Source organism: Sminthopsis crassicaudata, chromosome 3, assembly GCF_048593235.1.
Source record: "Sminthopsis crassicaudata isolate SCR6 chromosome 3, ASM4859323v1, whole genome shotgun sequence".
Classification (NCBI taxonomy): Eukaryota; Metazoa; Chordata; class Mammalia; order Dasyuromorphia; family Dasyuridae; genus Sminthopsis; species Sminthopsis crassicaudata.
In genome coordinates, this window is record NC_133619.1 from 647,745,780 (window position 1) to 647,766,772 (window position 20,993).

Sequence of the window (20,993 nt, forward strand, 5' to 3'; positions counted from 1 at the left end):
CCTCCAGTTCCTCCACCAGGGATGAGAAAGCCCGCCCGGAGAGCGCCCGGCTGAGGCCTTCTCCTAGGCCAGAGCCCAGGAGGCAGAGCATGTCCCTGAGCCTGGAACTAAGGTGATTTCTCCCGGAGCTGGAAGCCGGGGAAGGATGAGGAGCGGGGAGTCCCAAAGGTGGCGCCTGAGAACCTGCAGATGCCCAGAGCACCTGAGCACAGCCCCCATTTCACACTATCTCCACCCACTTCCACAAACTTCATCTCCCTCCAAGACAAGGGGTTGGGCTGGTACCTGATCAACCAACTGGGCCCCCCATTTCCCTCTTCTCCCCTCAACATCCGGGTCCTCATGAAAAGGGGAGGGGTGGTCAGAGTGATGAGGTTCAGATCCCCTCAATTCTCAGTCAGGGAACCAAATGATGAGGTTTGGCGCACGGCAGAGAATTCTGGGAACCCCTTCTAGTCGGCACAGGTCTTTTACAAAAGAATTTATGAACCTGAAAACTTAGACTGGCAAAAAGAAGTTTATTGGCACCGAGAAGTCAGCTTTTGCTTGGAGGCTGACTTACTCAGTGGCAAGGTCCCCACAGAAAGGTAAAGGTCTAGCAGAAAAATCCTGGCAGAAAGATAAAGGGAGTTAACCCTGAGAAGAGAATGTCTTTTCATTGGGCAGGGGGTCCTTGCAGGCAGCTATGCCAAGGAAAGAGAGAGAGGTTCCTTGGCATGGCGTGTTCCTGCTTTGGGCCTCTGCAAAGAAATGAGCCCCAAAGTTGCTCTTTTAAAAGAGATTTGAGACTGAAGTTTCAATGGAATGAGATTACTGCCCCCCAGGCCTAGATTTCCAGTAGAATGGGACCATTTACTGCCAGTGGTCCTCAGCCAATCTTCAGCTCAATAGGGGTGTATAGAAACCTAGATCTCCAGTTAAATGAGATTACTTTAATTTGAGCTAAGTAGGGAGTGGTCCAGAACTCAACTAGTCCCACCAAGATAACTGAATGAGACCACTTGATCTGGATTCCCTGAGGCAGGTCTCTCCCAGGAGACTTCAAGGAGTTTCTCCCCTTCAAAGAGTTCTCAAGGCTTTGCCCTAAAATCTGGACACTTTAAATTATTATTTCTCCCCATCAGTTGCAAAAGAATCCAGCCATTCTGGAGAGCAATCTGGAATTATGCCCAAAAAGTTATCAAACTGTGCATACCCTTTGACCCAGCAGTGTTTTCTACTGGGCTTATATCCCAAAGAAATACTAAAGAAGGGAAAGGGACCTGCATGTGCCAAAATGTTTGTGGCAGCTCTTTTTGTAGTGCCTAGAAACTGGAAGGTGAATGGATGTCCATCAATTGGAGAATGGCTGGGTAAATTGTGGTATATGAAGGTTATGGAATATTATTGCTCGGTAAGAAATGACCAGCAGGAGGAATACAGAGAGGCTTGGAGAGACTTACATCAACTGATGCTGAGTGAAATGAGCAGAACCACTTCAACAACAATGCTGTATGAGGATGTATTCTGATGGAAGTGGAAATCTTCAACATAAAGAAGATCCAACTCACTTCCAATTGATCAATGATGGACAGAGGTAGCTACACCCAGAGAAGAAACACTGGGAAGTGAATGTAAATTGTTAGCACTAATATCTGTCTGTCCAGGTTACATGTACCTTCGGAATCTAATGCTTATTGTGCAACAAGAAAATGGTATTTACACACATGTATTGTATCTAGGTTATATTGTAACACATGTAAAATGTATGGGATTGCCTGTCATCTAGGGGAGGGAGTAGAGGGAGGGGGGGGATAATTTGGAAAAATGAATACAAGGGATAATATTATAAAAATATATATATAATAAAAATTATTAAAATAAAAAAAAATAAAGTGATTTGAACAAGGAAAAAAAAATTATTTCTCCCCATCAAGAGCAAGCCATGTAGATCCTCTGGTACAAGGAAGGCAGGAGATTAGGAAGGAGGCTAGAGGAGGACTGAGTGGGGTAGGCTCTCGAGGTGGGGGAGGTCACAGCAGAGCAGAAGATCCTTTTTTCTTTTAAATAGCTTTTTCTTACAAAACATGCATGGGTGATTTTTCAACATTGATCCTTGTAATCAGTTCTAACTTTTCCCCTCCTTCACCCCCATCCCCTTCCCTAGATGGCAGGTAGTCCAATACATGTTAAACATATCAAATCATATGTTAAATTTATGTATCCGTACTTATACAGTTATCCTGCTGCACACTTTCTTTGTAGAAAGAAAGTAAAAAAAAAAAAACAAAAAAAAAAACCCTGAGAAGGAAAAGAAAAATGCAAGCACATAATAACAGAAAGAGTGGAAATGCTATGTTGTGGTTCACACTCATTTCCCAGAGTTCTCTCTCTGGGTGTAGCTGATTCTCTTCATTACTGAACAAATGGCACTGGTTTGAATCATCTTATTGTTGAAGATAACCACTTCCATCAGAATACATTCTCATACAGTATCATTGTTGCCGTGTATAATGATCTGCTGCTTCTGCTCATTTCACTCAGCATCAGTTGATGTAAGTCTCTCCAAGCCTCTCTGTATTCATCCTGCTGGTCATTTCTTATAGAACACTAACATTCGATAACATTCATATGCCATAATTTTTTCAGCCATTCTCCAATTGATGAGCATCCACTCAGTTTCCAGTTTCTTGCCACTATAAAAAGGGCTGCCACAAACATTTTGCACATGTGGGTCCCTTTCCCTCCTTGATCTCTTTGGGATATAAGCCCAAACTTATATATGACACTGCTGGGTCAGAGAGTATGCATAGTTTGATAACTTTTTAAGCAGTTTCAAATTGCTCTTCAGAATGGCTGGATCCATTCACAGTTCCCCCAATAATGATCTTGTCCCAGTTTTCCCACATTCCCTCCAACATTTGTCATTATCTTTTCCTGTCCTCTTAACCAACCTGAAAGATGTATAGTCCTATCTCAGAGGTGTCTAAATTTGGATTTCTCTTGATCAATAGTGATTGGGAGCACCTTTTCATATGACTAAAAATAGTTTCAATTTTTTTATCTGAAAATTGTCTGTTCATATCCTTTGGGCCATTTATCAATTGGGGAATGGATTGAATTCTTATAAAATTGAGTCCATTTTCTATATATTTTAGACATGAGGCCTTTATCAGGACTGTTGAATATAAAAATGTTTTCCCAGTTTATTGCTTCCCTTCTAATCCTCTCTGCATTAGTTGGTTTCACAAAAACTTTTTAACTTAATATAATCAAAATTTTCTATTTTTTGTGATCAGTAATGATCTCTAGTTCTATTAATTATCCTTAAATCAGGTCAACTAATCCCTCCATCCTTGTGACCCAGAAGAAGTTCCAGAGCATTCTTATAGGCAAAAATAAGAAACATAAGGAATGACAGTCATTGGTTGGGGCATTTTGAGGCCTTCCATAGACCTCTTGGAAAGCTATCCTGCATCAAAAATAGGCAAGTTCTCATAAAGCAATGTGTATTAAAAATAAATTAACACACAAAAAAATCAGGTAACTTCTGCAGAAATGGGGAATGTTCATGGATAAGCAACACTCAGGGTTTGAGGTTTCCAGTCCCGGTTACTACCTATCACCTATAAGGTGCAGCTCTGTTTTGAATAGAAATGAGGAACTTAGCTTGCTAACTAGGCTGTGTACAAATTGAATTTTGCTACCAACAGATTGGTTGGAGCAAATAACCCGTCAGCCAGCATAGAATCTCATACAAACTTCTTTGTTTTCATGAAAATAAAATTTCCCCCCACCTCTCACTTTCCAGCCCCCACTCAAAGCTAAAAAATAAGGAACTGATTTATACTTGGGCAATCTGTTACAAGACAGGAACCTAAGCAACTGGAACAATGGAGGTATTCTTGATAGAAACACAGAAGTTCAGGAAGGAGAAAGCGTTGGGGAAATGGGTTCCATACTGTTTTATTTAAAAGATTATTGAATCCATGAGATTTGATTTGACTATTGAGAGTGTTTAGAAAGAGAAGAGTAGAAGGCCCCAAAATTGTGTGAGAAACTCCTAAGTTAGGAAGTTGGAGAGGGATTGATGATCCAACCAAATAGGATCAGAGAGACAGCAAACCTGTCAAGAGTAAATCAAGTCAGAGAACTGAGGAAATAAGAGATTCCAAAAAGAAAAGGATGGGGCTGGCTAGTGGTCTCAAAGATGGAAGACAGTGCGTTTTCTGATCCGTGTTCTCCCAGTTTTCCCATCAGAGGCACAAGAATTTTTCTTCAAGGACCTAGAACTACATGAATTCTTTGTTAAAGAAAGAGCCTAGTGCCACTTTGGAAGAATTGCTCCAAAGATGAGTTTAGTTCTTCCCTATGTTTTAACTAAAAATCCCAAACACAGCTTTAAATTCCCAATAATATAAAACTACTTTGCTATTATATTTAAAACAAAGAACTTCACTAAATAGCTCCGGCCCTGCTGCAGTCAGGACACGTGGGAGGAAGAGGAAGGAAGCCACCATCTTCACTGGCTCAATCCCACATACTTCCCCATGTACAGGGTTTCTGATCCCAAATGGGATCTACTAACAGCTATTTCTGGTCAGCTGAAAGGACCCCTGCTTCCAAAGACCTAGTTCTCCTCCCGGCCCAAAGGCCCCTGGAAGGGCTAATGGAATTAAATCCTCTCAGGTCCTTCCCTTCAGGTACCATTTAATCCTTTTGGCACACCCAGTCTGCAACAAAACAACAATACCTTATCATCTTTTTCTTGCTTTTTATTTTTCCTCATATTTTGGCAGTTTGTTCCAATTACTTAATTTATCTCCCAAGGGACTATCTACCAGTATTTTCTGATATTTTTCTCATTTCTCTCCTGGGACTAGGCCACACCCATTGAATTTGGAAGGAGTTTAACAGACTCCTAAACGCCCAAACATGCTAACTGGTTAACTCAGTCACCCAGGAAGGCCTAGCTCTCTTCCTGTCTACCGTCTACAGCCCCCTCCAGAACCTATAACTAGACTCAAGGGGCTTCACAGGACGCTTACCTCTGGGTTGCTGCACAACAAATTACTTGACTGATCTGTCCTCCACCAACCGGTTGGGATTTTCACAGCGGAGTTTCCGTTGCTTTTCTCTGAGTTTCTCCACTTCGGGTCCACTCTACGTCAGGGAGCAAGGAGAAGCCCCTGGAAGCTGGCGGGCTGCCTAAATCAAGGCAGGGCGCCACCCCACTAGCACCCAGGAGTTCACTTACTCACCGAGTAAAGGATCCGGACTAGCCCCCAAACTGTGTGGTATGGAAATGGTGAGGGATCACCATATAATAAAAAAAGCTGGAGAGAGCTCTAGAGAAAAGTAAAGTTTATTGTACATTCTCCCAGGGCGTCCCACCCTTCGAGTAGACTATCAAAGAGAGGAGGCACCTCCTGTGGGCAGGACAGCACTTTTAATCCCTAAAACGCCCCCTCCCACCACTGACCCTCATCCTCATTGGCTGAGAGTCTTACATTCTAAACGCGAGATCTGCCCATGAAATTGAACTTGACCAATAAGTACATAGTTGCCCATATTTGGATGAAATAGGGAGATGATATCTTAGGAGGGGAAGGCAATGCCCTTTGCTCGAACTTCAGAGTCCTTCAGGCCTACTAGAACTCTGAAGTAGATGAAGCCTTACTCGATTTTCACAACTGTCTTGAGAGATCTCACCTCATCTCATTCAGCTACAATCTCTAACCTGATAGGCAAAGACCAGCTCTGAGATCAAATGTGCACAGAATTCATGCAGGAACATTTCCTTCAATGAATCTTTTCTCTAAGTCCTATAATAAGTTCTATATTCCTTCTATAAGTCCATTAATGGACTACTATTTTCTATATTATGTATAATTGGCTTGATTACAGCACCAAACATTATCTAAAAAAATCTGGTGACAAGGGGAATTTGGGCAAGTTAACTAGAAATGATTCCACATGGATATTCTGTCCTAGTAAAACTAATCTCTCACTGAGACAAATGATAAAGGAGAAAACACTATGGAAATAATGGTGTTTATCAACTTAGCCTCGGAAAAAATCAGTATGCCTAGGAATCAATAGATGGTTACAGTATAACTAGAATTGCCCTAAATGTCTATGTTCCAAGTCAGGGAAATAGAAGATCAAAGAATCCATAGGATTGACAAAGAAGACAAGTAAACTAACAAAAGTCACTGACAGTTAACCTAGTATAACATTTACCTTTCATTATTAGCTTCGAGTAATGTAATCAATAATTAACATTTTACCATAAAAACTTATTCAAATATTAAATGTCAAATGTAGTAACATATAAAGGTGATTAAGTCAGACACATGTCTGAAGACTATGTTGACCGAGAGAAATGTATATATAATCAGGAAAATTGAATAATCATGATATAATATAAAAATAAAGTCTGAAGGAGCCTGAGGGAGTAGGAGCATTACTTCCATCAATTCCTCATTCAAGCTACCCCACGATTCCTGTCTAGCTTTGACTCTGACCCTATTCCTCCTGCTCAGCTCCTTTGGACCCCCTGCAGAGGCTAGACCCCTCACTCTTGCCTTTTCAGTAATAATCGATCTTTCTGCTTGGTATCACAACCAGGGCTGTCCCTGTGCCCCAGGTGCTACCTGCCTTCTCCTTTGCTTCCTTTCTGGGCTCTGCTCAGAGGCTACTTCTGCAAAGAGACCTTTCCTGATTCCCCAGTTATTAACCACTATCCCCAACCCAACTCACTTTATATAATGTCCCTCTTAACTGGGTCAGGTTCCCCAGGGTTCGTGGTTATGCTTTAATGCCCTCTTGTGCCTTATGGTTTTCTTACCCCTTGGCAGTTGCTAAATATCTTTTTCTTTATTAAAGTTCATATTGATTTAGTCTGCCATGAGCAACATAATAATATTTATTTATTTATTTTTCTTTGCCTCTACAGCAGCAGGCCATCTAAACTCACATTTTGAGACAAAAATCTTAAAAGCAAATGTAAAAAAATTAGGTCTGAATGTAATGGGGGAAAATATTAAATAAATGAATTTTTTTTTTTCTGAGGCTGGGGTTAAGTGACTTGCCCAGGGTCACACAGCTAGGAAGTGTTAAGTGTCTGAGACCAGATTTGAACTCGGGTTCTACTGAATTCAGGGCTGGTGATCTATCCACTGCGCCACCTAGCTACCACTAAATGAATTATTTTTAAAAAAAAGAAAAGGGAAGCCAAAATTCCTCAAAAGTCCTAAAGCCTTAAGGAACACAGAGAATGAAAAAGGTCTAACTGGGTGTAAGTTCCATGAAACCAAAAATAAAAGGTTTGAATAATGAGAAAGATAAAGTAGAGAAATAGGGGGAAATGTTTTCAAGGAAAAGGCACAGAAAATGAAATTAATCATTTAATTAAGGGGGGGGGGGCAGCTAGGTGGCTCAGTGGATAGAACACCAGCCATAAAGTGAGGAAGACCTCAGTTCAAATCTGTTCAGATACTCAACACTACCTGTGGGACCTTGGGCAAGTCACTTAATCTCAATTGCTTCAGAAAAAAAAAAAAAAAAAAAAAAAAAAAAAAAAAAAAAAAAAAAAAAAAAAGAATAGGAGAGGAGACTCTACCTCAATTTTGAATGAATGTCACTGGAAAAAAAAAAAAAAAAAAAAAAAAAAAAAAAAGACATGAGCAAGATGCCAGAGATTAGAATGGAAAAGATTTATGGCATCTTCAAAATAAGAATTGCCCAACAAAATATCTGACACAAATATATTTTGGGATTAGACAGTACTGGGATTTTACATTGATCACATTGATTCCCATTTATAATGGGAAGATTTGCTTTTTTGGCCATTCTCTAATTGAGGTAGGTGAGAGAGGTACAAGAATTTTTTTCATATAAAAATATTTGTTTTCAAAATAAAAGTAAAGTGTTAAATATAATTTACAAGTATACCTAGAAGAATTCTTGATTTAAGATTCAAGTAACAGATTTAAAAGATAGAGAATGTCATGAAAATAATGTTATGATTTCTTATAATGAAGTCTTCAACATTGGTGAAAATGACAAGAGGAAAGTGTTAGGATTACTAAGTGAGAACTCAGGTTGTCTGGAGGGTGACAAGGTGAGAATTCAGGTTTTCTGGACAATTACAAGGTGAGAACTCAGGTTGACTTGATAAGAGGGGGCAAGCTCATTGGCTGGGGTGGTTCTTCCCAGAAGCCCTTGCATTATCCCACGCCCATTCTCTGGGAGAATAAAAGAGAGGACTCTCAGAGAAAGAAGAAGACTCTCTGCATTACATCAGGCCTGACGGGGCTCTCTGCAGGAAGGGAAGTCACTTCTAAGGACAAGAGTTAACAGCAACTGTCTGGAGACGACAGCTCGTTACATTTGGCGTCCACACGTGGGGCAAGGACTTTTGCTTATCCTGACAAGAAGAGCTAGACCAGACCTTTGCATTTTGGCGCCCGAACAGGGACAGACACGGTCCTGATTCCAGTGGAAAAGCTTCCGATCTAGATCTCAGTCTCTCTGACCCAGAACCGTGAGTAACGAGGAAACTTTGTTAAAAGATTAAGTGAGTGTGTTAATAGATAAATAAGGAACTTAACTTGTTAAGGGCTAAACCAGGAATCTCTTATAGCTGAAATGGGGCAGATGTTAGCTATATTCAATCCCTGGACTTCAGCCGACTCATCCCCAGCCCCAGAAGCAACCTCAGCTTCACCCCCATTCAGGAGTGGTACTATAGAGAGTATAATCAACATAATTGAGGAGCAGAGTTTACTTGTAACCTGGGTACAGATTGCTAAACTCTTGGCTGCATTAAGACACACATCCCCTTGGTTCTTAGAGGAAGAAAAGATAGATGTAGATAAATGGAAGCTAGTGGGATATGAAATGAAAGAATTTCAAGCAAAAAATGGGCCTCGTTCAATTTCTGCAGAAGTATTTTATATCTACAACATAGTTCAATTAGCCTTAAACTATCAAGCAAGTTGTAGGAGAAGGAAAAGTTCTAAAAATGAACAGAGGAGGAAGTGTGAGGAAAAAAGGAAAGATCAAGATCTTTCCCTAGAGCAAGAGGATTTAAATGAGGAATTATGGTATGATTCTCTTGAAGAAGCTTCAACCCTGCCTAGAGAACAGATTATTGACAGGCCCGCATCAACCCCACCTTCAGAGATGGAGGAAGAAAGAGGGGAAGAGGCAGAAACACAAACAGAATTGCCTGTGAAGAAGCCTAAGCCTATGACAAGATTAGAAAAAGCATTGGTTAAAGCTAAGAGAGAAGGACAGGATATAAGTGATCTTATACATGCATATCCTGTGATTGAAAATACTGACTCTGTAGGTAAAAAAAGGAGAAGATATGCACCTTTAGATTTGAATACAATTAAGGATTTGAAAAAAGGTTGTACCCTTTATGGGGCTACATCAGCTTATGTCAAAATGTTACTAGATGGTTTGTCTTATGAAGTCCTAACCCCGAATGATTGGAAATCCATAGCAAGGACATGTCTGGAACCTGGAGAAAATTTATTATGGCTTGCGGAATTTCATGAATTATGTAAAATTCAAGTCAGATGCAATTTGGAAATAGGAGTTAACACACAATTCACTTTTGAGCACTTAGCTGGTGAAGGTCAGTATGGAGAGAATTCGGAACAGATTAATTATACCATGACAATATATGAGCAAATTGCTAAGGCTGCAATAAAAGCTTGGGGTGTCCTTCCTGGACAGAAAGATCATGGAGAGGCTTTCACTAAAATACAGCAAGGTCCCAATGAAACTTTTGCAGATTTTGTGGGACGTTTGCAAACTGCTGTCAAAAGAACTATTGGAGAAAATTCAGCTACAGAAATAATGACCAGACATCTGGCTAAGGAAAATGCCAATGAGATTTGCAAAAGAATTATATGGGGATTAGACAAAGATGCTCCTTTAGAGGAGATCATAAGACGCTGTGCTACAGTGGGAACAAATGCTTTTTACACCCGGACAATGATGAATGTGGAAAGACAGGGTCCCTCCTGGCAAGGGCCTTCTAGAGAAACTCGGAGATGTTTTCAATGTGGAAAAATTGGGCATCTAAGAGCTCAGTGTAGGTATGGAGATACAGTGAGAAGACAGGGTGAGAGAAGACCTAAAACCCCATGTCCAAAATGCAACAGAGGACTCCATTGGGCATCAGAGTGTAAACTAATTCAGGGAAATAGGATGAGGGGCCCAGATCCAGGGCCCCAGGCAAAAAAGACTTGGGGCATGATGGCAGCTGATGTTACACCCAAAGAACCTTTAGAAGGCCAGGACTCTGATTTAATCAATCAGCAGAGAAGCAATCACATGGCAGAAAGGGATTACCTGATAAGTCAGTCAAAAGGCAATCAGATTGCAAAAATGGATTACACTTGGGGAGAATACAGGCCTTTTAAACCAACAGGGCTGTGCCCAGTGCAAACAACTCCAATGTAATTGTCAGATGATGAGAAGAGATTTAGAAAGTGGTAAATAGAAGGAAATTAGATAGGTTAACTGCCTGGGAGAGAGGGTTTGCTTGTATTTCTTCAGCAGGAGAAGGAATCAGATGGGTGCCAACGAGTCATATTCGCCTTGTCCACCAGAGAGAGACAGAAAAAGAGAAAGATCTCAAAATAAAGGAGAAGATCTAAGAAACATCTGACACTGAAAGAGCATGGATAATAAGAAGACTGTTAAAGAACTTTAAAAACCAGCAGGAATCATTGGACTTCCTCACACAAGATGAGACTAATGGACAATGGACTTATGGACATTTATAAATTTTCAATTTATGATTATGTTATATACTTCTAGCATGTGTTATGTTACTATGTTACTATATGCTTATGTAATTTATGTAATTATCTGTAATACTTCCCATATTGATGGATTTATGTTTCAAGGTCATTTATGTAATTATCTGTAATACTTCCCATATTGATGGATTTATGTTTCAAGGTCATGACTGTCCTATGTTCTAAATCAAAAGAAAGGGGGAGATGTTAGGATTACTAAGTGAGAACTCAGGTTGTCTGGAGGGTGACAAGGTGAGAATTCAGGTTTTCTGGACAATTACAAGGTGAGAACTCAGGTTGACTTGATAAGAGGGGGCAAGCTCATTGGCTGGGGTGGTTCTTCCCAGAAGCCCTTGCATTATCCCACGCCCATTCTCTGGGAGAATAAAAGAGAGGACTCTCAGAGAAAGAAGAAGACTCTCTGCATTACATCAGGCCTGACGGGGCTCTCTGCAGGAAGGGAAGTCACTTCTAAGGACAAGAGTTAACAGCAACTGTCTGGAGACGACAGCTCGCTACAGGAAAGCATCAATATCTGACTTCTCTTTTAATAATGAAATTTATACAAATGAAATAAAATAAACATTTTAAATTTACATAAAACAGAAAAATGTCAAGAAACAAATCTGCAAAGCTTGAATTTCTTTTTTTTTAGTAATGAATTCAATAAAACACTTTTCAAAGCTTTCTCAGTCCTTCTGTTCTACTGCATGCATCATTACTGTAATAATGCCTTCCTTATTATTTTAGATTTGAGGATCAGGGGACGAAGAATTCCATGGTTAGTACATTTCACTCCAGTGTGTATTCTCTGATGATGGGCAAGATGGGAGCTGCAGCTAAAACTCTTTCCATATTGATTACATTTTAAAAGGTTTCTATCCAGTGTGGATTCTCTGATGTTTAGCTAGATGGGAGTTACGTTTAAAAGCCTTTCCACATTGATTACATTTAAAAGGTTTCTCTCCTGTGTGGATTCTCTGATGTGTAACAAGACTACTAGAGAATCTGAAAACATTTCCACACTGCTTACATTTAAAAGGTTTCTCTCCAGTGTGGATTCTCTGATGTGTAACAAGACGGGAAGAAAATCTGAAAGCCTTTCCACACTGATTACATTTAAAAGGTTTCTCTCCAGTGTGAATTCTCTGATGTGTAACAAGATGGCCACTTTCTTTAAAAGCCTTTCCACACTGATTGCATTTAAAAGGTTTCTCTCCAGTGTGGATGCTCTGATGTTTAGCAAGATTGGAACTGTTGGTGAAAGCCTTTCCACATTGATTACATTTAAAAGGTTTCTCTCCAGTGTGGATTTTCTGATGTCTGACAAGATGGGAGCTTCGTCTAAAAGCCTTTCCACACTGATTACATTTAAAAGGTTTCTCTCCAGTGTGGATTTTCAGATGATTAGCAAGACTGGCACTATGTGTGAAAGCCTTTCCACAGTTATTACACTTAAAAAGTTTCTGTTTAGTGTGGATTCTCTGATGTGCAATAACACTGGAAGAAAATCTGAAAGTCTTTCCACATTGATTGCATTTAAATGGTTTCTCTCCAGTGTGCTTTCTCTGATGTAAAACAAGATTGGAACTGTATGTGAAATGCTTTCCACATTGATTACATTTGAAAGGTTTCTCTCCAGTGTGGATTCTCTGATGTGAAGCAAGATTGGAGGAGAATCTAAAAGTCTTTCCACATTGATTACATTTAAAAGGTTTCTCTCCAGTGTGCTTTCTCTGATGTAAAGCAAGTTGGGCACTGCGTCGAAAAGCCTTTCCACACTGATTACATTTAAAAGGTTTCTCTCCAGTGTGAATTCTCTGATGTCTAGCAAGATTGGAGGAGAATCTGAAAGCCTTTCCACATTGATTACATTTAAGAGGTTTCTCTCCAGTGTGCTTTCTCTGATGTAAAGCAAGACTGGAACTATGTGCGAAATCCTTTCCACATTTATTACATTTAAACGGTTTCTCTCCAGTGTGGATTTTCTGATGTGTAGCAAGATTTGAGTTGCATCTAAAAGCCTTTCCACATTGATTACACTTAAAAAGTTTCTCTCCAGTGTGGATTCTCTGATGGGCTGCAAGACTGTCACTTCGTGTGAAAGCCTTTACACACTGATTACATTTAAAAGGTTTCTCTCCTGTGTGGATTCTCTGATGTTCTGCAAGCTTGTAATTATACCTGAAAGCTTTTCCACACAGATTACATTTAAAAGATTTCTCTCCAGTGTGGATTCCCTGATGTCTAGCAAGATGGGAGCTTGAACTAAAAGTCTTTCCACAATGATTACATTCATAAGCCTTCTGTCCAGTGTGGGTTTTCTTATGTTTTGGTAGACTGGAGATATCGCAATCACTCTTTGGATATCTATCTACTTTGAGAATAAAATCACTCATTTCCTTCAGACTGAAGTCATAGGAACCATCATCCATGAATCTTTGTAGGTTATGGTCTTCCACAAAAATTCTCAGCTTTTTACTCATCTCATTTACTGTGAACCCAGTTTCTACATCTGAAGAAGACAAACAAACATATATACACAAAAAGACATACACAAGTGTGTATAAACACAAATAGCAATGTTACATAAGAGTCATTGCAGCTTATCACCAAACTAACTATATAAAACTTCACATGTGTATTCAGTGCAAACAATGGCTTTTAATACCCCACGTCATTTTTAGGAAAAGACATATTGGAGGGACCTAGGTGGTACAGTGGATAGATAGAGCACCAGCTCCAAAATCAGGAGGACCTGAATTCAAATTTGGCTTCAGACACTTAAGACTTCCTAGCTTTGTGACCCTAGGAGAATCACTTAATCCCAATTGCCTCAGCAGCAACAACAACAATAATAATAATAATAATTTTTTAAAAGAGATAAATAATATGTGAGATGTGCATCTCAAAGTACTGGACCAATCAGAGAATTATCCTCTCCCAATTAAATATACACATTTAAATGCAGGGGCCGAAGGCCAAGATGACTACCAAATGCCAGCAGATTATAGTCTTCTTTGTGCTGGAACAGTTTTTGCCAATTTAGAGGGAAAACTGAGACAACAAACAATTGAAAATTGTAGAGCAGAGAAGGAATAGACAGCTTTCAGAGATTTGTTGGATAGTACCACATATACTCATCTGGGCAAAAGATAAACATCCAAATTGGTTTGATGAAAATAATGGGGAAATTCAAAAGGTATTAAACGAAAAATGAGATCTCTACAAGGTTTCCAAGATTACAAGTATTTTAGATTATCCATCTCTAGGAAAGCAGTGTTTAAGTCTCCCAAAAGTATAAACAAAGGTTACAGGCATGTTGGATTTTTGGCCCAGTAAATAAAGGCAGATAAATTTCATTTTTATATTGAGTGTAACAATCCAAAGCTCTTTTATGATGCCCTGAAGACTATTTATGGACCAAAGACCTATCTAAGCTGCCCAATGCTGATGGAGCTACATTGATGTGTGACAAGGATGTGATAATGTAAGAGATGGGCTGAACTGTTCAATAAAGTTCTCGACACACCATCAACCTCTGCTGAAGCTATTAACCATTGCTCTTAGGTTCATATTCCATTTCTCTCTAGCTACTCATGACTTGATGGCACCCCCACAGTCTCTAGAACTTTGTCACCCAAAAAGAGAGCTGCTATCAATCTTTTAAAACATATAAATTTGTTTATTTTTTTCCTAATTATCTTGGCAAAGAGATCTTATACTATATTTTGGAGTCAAAGGGTATACACATTTTTATAAGTCTTTCATTATAATTCCAGATTGTTCTCCAAATTGAGTGGATCAGTTCATAATTTCAGCAGCAATGTCTCTGTGACATCTGAGGAATTCATAATTTCAGCAACATGATACCAAAATAATGTTTTTGATTTGCATTTCCTAATCAATAAGTTAGAATATTTTTTCATAAGGTTATAAATAGTTTTAATTTCTTCATCAGAAACTACCTGTTCCTGTCTCTTTGAATATTGAAACATGAGATCTTCATCTGAGAAGCTTTCTCTAGATCAAAGCCCTTTGTTATTCTCCTTCAATTACCTGACCCTGCCCTTCACTGTGCCAGAGATGAAAGTTTTGGAGGCTAAGACCCCAGACCAAAGCAGATGCCCCCAGGTCTTGCTCTTGGCTAACTTAGCAGAGTCTGCCTAGAGTGCATAGTCCATCATTTGGGCCAAATCTCTACCTAGGGAGATAAGGTCCTTCAAAGATGCTCTTAGGGTCCTGACAACTTCTGCATTTTTAGTCACTTTTGCTGCATTTATTTTTTGTTTTAGGAAAGACTATTAGGGAGCTAAGTATTTCCTGTCCTATAGTGCCATCTTATCAGAACCCTCTCCCATTCTTTTTAGCAGATTTTCAGGGAGTTTACCTAACAAATATGGCAGTAAGGTCAGCTACATGACTGAGGGTAAATTATTAACCGAAAAAGACTCCAGCCAAGACCAAAATGGATGGAGACTTGGTGCACTCAGGTGACTGAGCACTCAGTCCAATTTCTGGGATACAAGACAGTTTGGATGACTTCTGTGTTATTTGTGCTCATTTTAAACTGATGATGAACACCAAGAAAAGAGAGGAAATGGTACTTACCCAGGAACAGCAGGTTCTGGACATTTTCCAGCGTGACCTCCTTGTACAGCTTCTTCTGAGAAGGGTCCAAGAGCCCCCACTCCTCTTTAGTGAAGTCCACCATGATATCCTTGAATGTCAGCAACTCCTAAACCATCAAAAGTCTCTTGATTTAGAGCTGAATGGGCCTCCAGAATTCATCTACTTCAACCCTCATCAACTTAGGAGAAAACTGAAGCAGAGATGGGAATTTGCCTAAAAGGCATGGAATCTTTAGGAGCGTCAGAGCCCACAGTTGGAACCAGGCATTAAGAGCCCAGTGGAGTATTGAGAAAAGCATTTTCCATTTGAAATGAGATTCATGTTGGTAATAAAGACTGGAAAAATGCTTAACTACAAAATGATTCTCCCAATGGAATTAGGGAGAATATATGAATTCCATAGAATCTGTGGAGGTGAAGGAGAGATGATGAGACATCACTCCCAACAAGAAGGGTCTTAAGTGATTACATATTTTAAAAAATTCTATGAAGTTTTTTGAGAACCTGGTAAACACTGTGTATTCTGGGAAAGAAACCATTATCAATGATCACTGAGGAGAGAACAAAATACTTAGCAAATGTCCTATGAGTCTAAAATGAAATCTAAACTAGATGGAAGCAGGAAAAGAATTTTTAAAAGAATCTGCTATACACTCTAGTCAGCCTCTGCTAAATTAGCCTAGAGCACAAACCCTGGGAGCATCTGCATTGGGCTGGGGTCTCAGCCTCCAAAGATTTCACCTCTGGCATAGTGAAGGGCAGGGTCAGGTAATTGATGGAGAAGAACAAAGGGTCCTGTTCTAGAGAAAATTTCTGAGTAGATCTCAAGTAGCTGGTATGAGACTCTTTCCAGACTAAGTGATGAAGCTTTATCTCTTCTCAAAGTGAGCTTATTAATGGAATATGTTCTGTGAGAGATGATTAATTGGGACACTACCTGTCTCCCAGAAATCCAGTGCTGTGCTTTCACTCCCCAGGTAGGTCTCAGCCAGAAGGTCAGAGAGGTCAGTCAGGTGGCTAACCTGGATTCTAAGTGTCCAGGCCTCCAAGGAACAAGAAGGGGCCTTTACTTCACTCAGCCCTCTAGAGCCCATTCAGAGGTCAGGCTATCTTGGCTGGGGAGACCTTTGAACCTGCCCAATCCTTATTCTGTGACTGCTTCCTGCTCATTATTTTTTGCCACCCAATTCCAATCTCTTTCCTTCTTTAACTGTGAGACATACAATCATGTCCCCCAAATCTTATGACCCAGACTTTTACACATCTAGTAGTCAGAGTTTTCCTAAGAGAATTTTGGAGAAAACATCACTGATTTAATTTGATGCTCTGCTGCTATTCTTTTATCAATATACCAGATGTTCCCTTCAGTATCTCTCGTCTCCCAATCACTTTCAGCAAACTCAGAGCACTCACTTCCAGTTATTTTTTTCTTCCTGTGTTTTCTTGCTCTGACATAAATAGCCATGCTAAAGACTTCACACTTGAATTCACATTTTATTCTTTTGGCAAAAATATACTTTTCAAGGAAAGCAGAAAGATGGGAAATGAGCTTCACTGCAACTGTCTTTGATGAAGGCCACATTTCCAAAATATATAGAAAACTGAGTCAAATGTCTAGGAATAAAAACCGTTCCTCAATTGAGAAATGATCAAAGCAAACAAACAGTTTTTAGATGATGAAATAAAAAATAATGTAGGAAAATGAAGATCTAAATCACTTTTGTTTAGAAAAGGTGTTAACTCCTTTAAAGGTGTGAACTAAAGGTGTGAACCCTGAGCTAGAGAATTGTTAAGTATCAGACAACCGATTTAGCACCTAGTAAAATCCTAACAAAAAACAAGTCAGAAGTACCCCCTCACATCTATCAGATTAACTAAATAAGACAGAAAATGATCAATGCTGGAAAGAATGTGGGAATACTGGGATACTAGTCTACAGATGAGGAAATGTGAAGTGATCCAAGCTTTCTGGAAACCAACTTGGAACTATGAACAAAGGGCAACCAAACTGTTCAAATCTTTAGATCCAATAGAGCACGACTAGGTCTGTATTATTCCAAAGAGATTATAAAAAGAGGGAAAGGGCCTAAGTGAGTACAAATATTAATAGCAGCCCTTTTCCTGAAGGCAACATTATGGAAATTGAGGGAATTCCCATCAATTAGGAAGTGGCTGAACAAGCTGTGGTATAGGAATATAATGAAATAGTATTGTAAAATGAGAAATGATGAACAGGCAGATTTCAGAAAGAACTAAAAAATCAAACTAATGGAAAATGAAATGACCAGAGCCAGGAAAAGATTGAATACAGAATCAGCAACAGTGGGTGATGATCAATTATGAAGGACTCTGCTCTTCTCAGGAGCACAAGGATCTAAGGCAACTAGAAAACTCAAGAAGGAAAAGGCTTTCCAACCCTAACTAAAGAACTGATGGGCTCTGAAAGTGATTGAAGAATATATCTTTTAGTTACTTGTAGCGTGCCCTCCTGGCAGTTACAATTACTAGTCTGTCCTAGACCCACCAGAGTATCTTTGACCACTGTCCTTTGCAGTGTGAACTCTACCCGGCTCGCCTCCTCTGAGGCCTTCAAAGGCCTCTGGCCACAGTCTCTTGAATCTATAGCTTAATAACCGGTAGTGCACTCAAGAACAGCCACGTGTAATCTTAAAAGCCTTTATTATACCTACTCACATAATGCCCTGACTGATGCCTTGACTTGTTGGTTCCCGAGTGAACACCTGGTCAGAAGACCCATGTGTTCACTACCAAAATCCTTACCTCTTTTGGCTACCCATCTTGGCTTGGCCACCCAGGCTAGGAGCCAGGGTGAAGAACGCCAGGTTAAAGAGAGCGACTGCTGCCTGCAGTGGGCTTACATAGGGCCTGTGAGGTCACACACACAGCCAATCAGCGAGAGAGTCACCCATTATGAAGCTATCTCAATATGGCCAGGATCCCACCCAAGGGCAGTCAGTCCTAATATCCACAGAAATTACTTCTGGACCACTCAATCTCCCGATGCACCGTGTCCGCCCATTTAAAGGCTCCTTACAGTTACTTTCTTCTTTTTTCTCCTCTTTTGATCTCTTTCATTTTTTACAATTCTGATTAATAGGGAAGTATGTTTGAAATGATAGCACGGATAGATACCTATACCAAGTTGCCCACCATTTTGTTAGGAAAGGAGAGAAAGGATGGTGAAAAATGTACAACTCCAAATCTTATAAACATGAACGCTCCAATTTATCATGACATGAAATTAAAAAGAATTTAAAACAAACAAGCAAATGTACCTTTTTGTATCTGGGTCGTCACTTCTTTAAAACTCCTATGAGACCCAAGAGATCCAACCGAAAGCACAGGTCAGACAAGGAGGAGAGACGGTGTCTGTGACATCTGAGGAAATGTAACCCCCTATTGATGGAGTCTGCCCCACCCCAGGGGATAAATAAAGCACAGTTTACTCTCTGGCTGGTCCCTGAGCTCCCTGACTCTGGCTTTCCCTACCAAGGACCCTGACCACTCCCACCACAGGATCAATGAGATGATCTTTATGTGGCTCCTGGCACATGGCAGACACCACGACACCCAGCCCAGCGTCCTCACACCTTCGTCTTCCTCTCTGCCCCAGGGACAGTGGCCTCCTGGCTTATGCTTAACCAGGACCTCTGTCCCCTGACCCTGGGCCTTTTCCGGGCTTTCTCCTGTTTGCAACGGCCTCCTCCCTCCCCTCCTGCTTCCTTCTGATCTCAGCTAAATTCTCCCTTTCTGAAAAGCTTTTCCATGTCCCCAAACTGCTGACCCTTCCCTCTGAGAGTAGCTCCCGTCTACACTGTCCAGCGCAGGTGTGGACACAGCTCATGAGATGGTTTCTCCCCTGGGAGCTCCTTGAGGGCAGAGCTGACTTTTTTTCTTCCCCTCCCTCTGCATCCTCAGTGGTTAGCAGGAGCTTGGCCCAGAGGAGCTAATGTCTAAACATTTATTGGCTTGATCTGAGACCTGGCAAAGGAGAGACTCGGAGGGCCCTGGGAACCGCCGGGTGGTTTGAGGGGGCAGGGAATAGTGCCAGGAGGTCGATTCTATCCCTGCTGCCAGCCCTGCCAGGGCCCCCCTCCCTCTGACAGGAGGAAGCTTCCTGGGCTCCCTTGGACTGGCCCTGGGCAGGGACTGAACTCACCTGGGAGGAGAGTCTCTGGCTTCCAGAGGCCATGGATCTGGTTCCGGGCTTGGGTCCTCTGCCTGCCGGGTTGGGGAGGGAGGGGGACCCCAGAGAGGGAGGAGGACGGGTTCTGAGCCTTCTCCGCCCAGGCTGCATGCTGACCTGCCCAATGACAGAGAAAGTTTCAGGATAGGGACAGTGGGGAGAGCTTGTACCCCAGGAGGAGACAGATCTGGGCTCAGAGGAGGAAGAGAGAAGTCACCTGACAGAGCAGGGAGACCCCGGCACTGCAGGGAGGGGCAGCCCTGGGAGCCGGAGCCCCACGAGGTCAACATCACAAGGCCTTTGCCCGAATCCCTGGAAGGCCAGTGTGCCCCTGGCCAAGCCCTTGATCCCTGCCTCAGTTTCTCCAATTGTAACATAGGAGCCCCACCTGCCAAAGGCTCCAGGGATGTCCCAAGAACACCAGGAGGCAAACCTCGGAGAGGAGCTGGATGGGAGCCCCCCTCCCCCTCCTGCCAGGGAACCTCCTCCAGGCAAACAGAAGGACTGGGCAGAGTTCCCACTTAGAGCTGCATGTAGGGAGCGCTTGCTGTATACCAGGCCCGGTACTCAGTGTTCACAGAAGGGATCTCGTGGGGGAGGGGAGGGGCTGCTCTCACCCCCTTTTTGCACTGGAGGAAATTGAGGCAACCGATGTAAAGCTACAGATCCCTCCCCCCTCCCCAAAGTGCGAAAAGGCTCACGGGCCACCGGTGAGGTGACCACACAAACCTGGGGCCCCGTGGGGGAGGGGTCAGTTGGGTTCTCCAAGGACACTCAGCAGCGCCCCGCAAGCCCCAGGGATGCACAAACCCGCCCCTCCCCCTCTCAGGGCACTCAGGTGGAATCACCCAGGCCCAGGTGCAGCCACACCCACGCTCACTCGGGTACAGCGCCCCCCCACCCCCCGCGGGCAGTCACGAGCTGTACTTTTCCACCTGTCTCTGGCACTCGCAACCCCACACTGGGAGCCCGCACACTCCCAACAGATTTCCCCTCAGCTACAACACAGGCCCCGAACTGGCGCGTCAGGGGAGGAGCCTTAATTACGAAGGCGGAAGTCCCAGGCCGCGCCTGCGCACAGACGGCCGCCTGCCCTCTTCCGCTCCCCCACTCTCCCAGCACAGAAACAAACCCGGGACCCAGGAAATAGCGACTGCGCGTCTGGAGACTCCCGGCATGCCCTGGGGCTCAGCAGCCCAGGGCCCGAGGCGGGGCGTGACGTCACTAGGAGGCTTTCTTTGGCCGGGTGAAGACCTTATCCCGATCCCTTTTATTTCTGGCTCCGTCCGCCCCTTCTTTCCAGAAGGTTCCGGAGCCTGTGGGGAGGGGCGGGGTTGGAGTGTGGGGTTCCGC

General features: G+C 42.0%; 1 protein-coding gene across 3 annotated transcripts in view; it reads right to left on the bottom strand.

Moving 5' to 3' along the window:
- Positions 1 to 20,766, bottom strand: part of LOC141565013 (zinc finger protein 560-like) — a 31,498-nt gene extending 10,732 nt beyond the window's left edge. For 2 of the 3 annotated variants that reach the window (XM_074307971.1, XM_074307973.1), the window contains exons 1-3: positions 20,576 to 20,766; positions 19,614 to 19,757; positions 15,414 to 15,540 (exon numbers count right to left, since the gene is read on the bottom strand). In XM_074307971.1, the coding sequence (XP_074164072.1) occupies positions 15,414 to 15,540; positions 19,614 to 19,751 (265 nt within the window). In that variant the 5' untranslated portion in view covers positions 19,752 to 19,757; positions 20,576 to 20,766. Of the gene's footprint in view, positions 1 to 9,463; positions 13,318 to 15,413; positions 15,541 to 19,613; positions 19,758 to 20,575 lie in introns of those variants that run through there. The other variant, XM_074307972.1, reaches the window with a different exon arrangement.
- Positions 20,767 to 20,993: the final 227 nt, after the last annotated feature.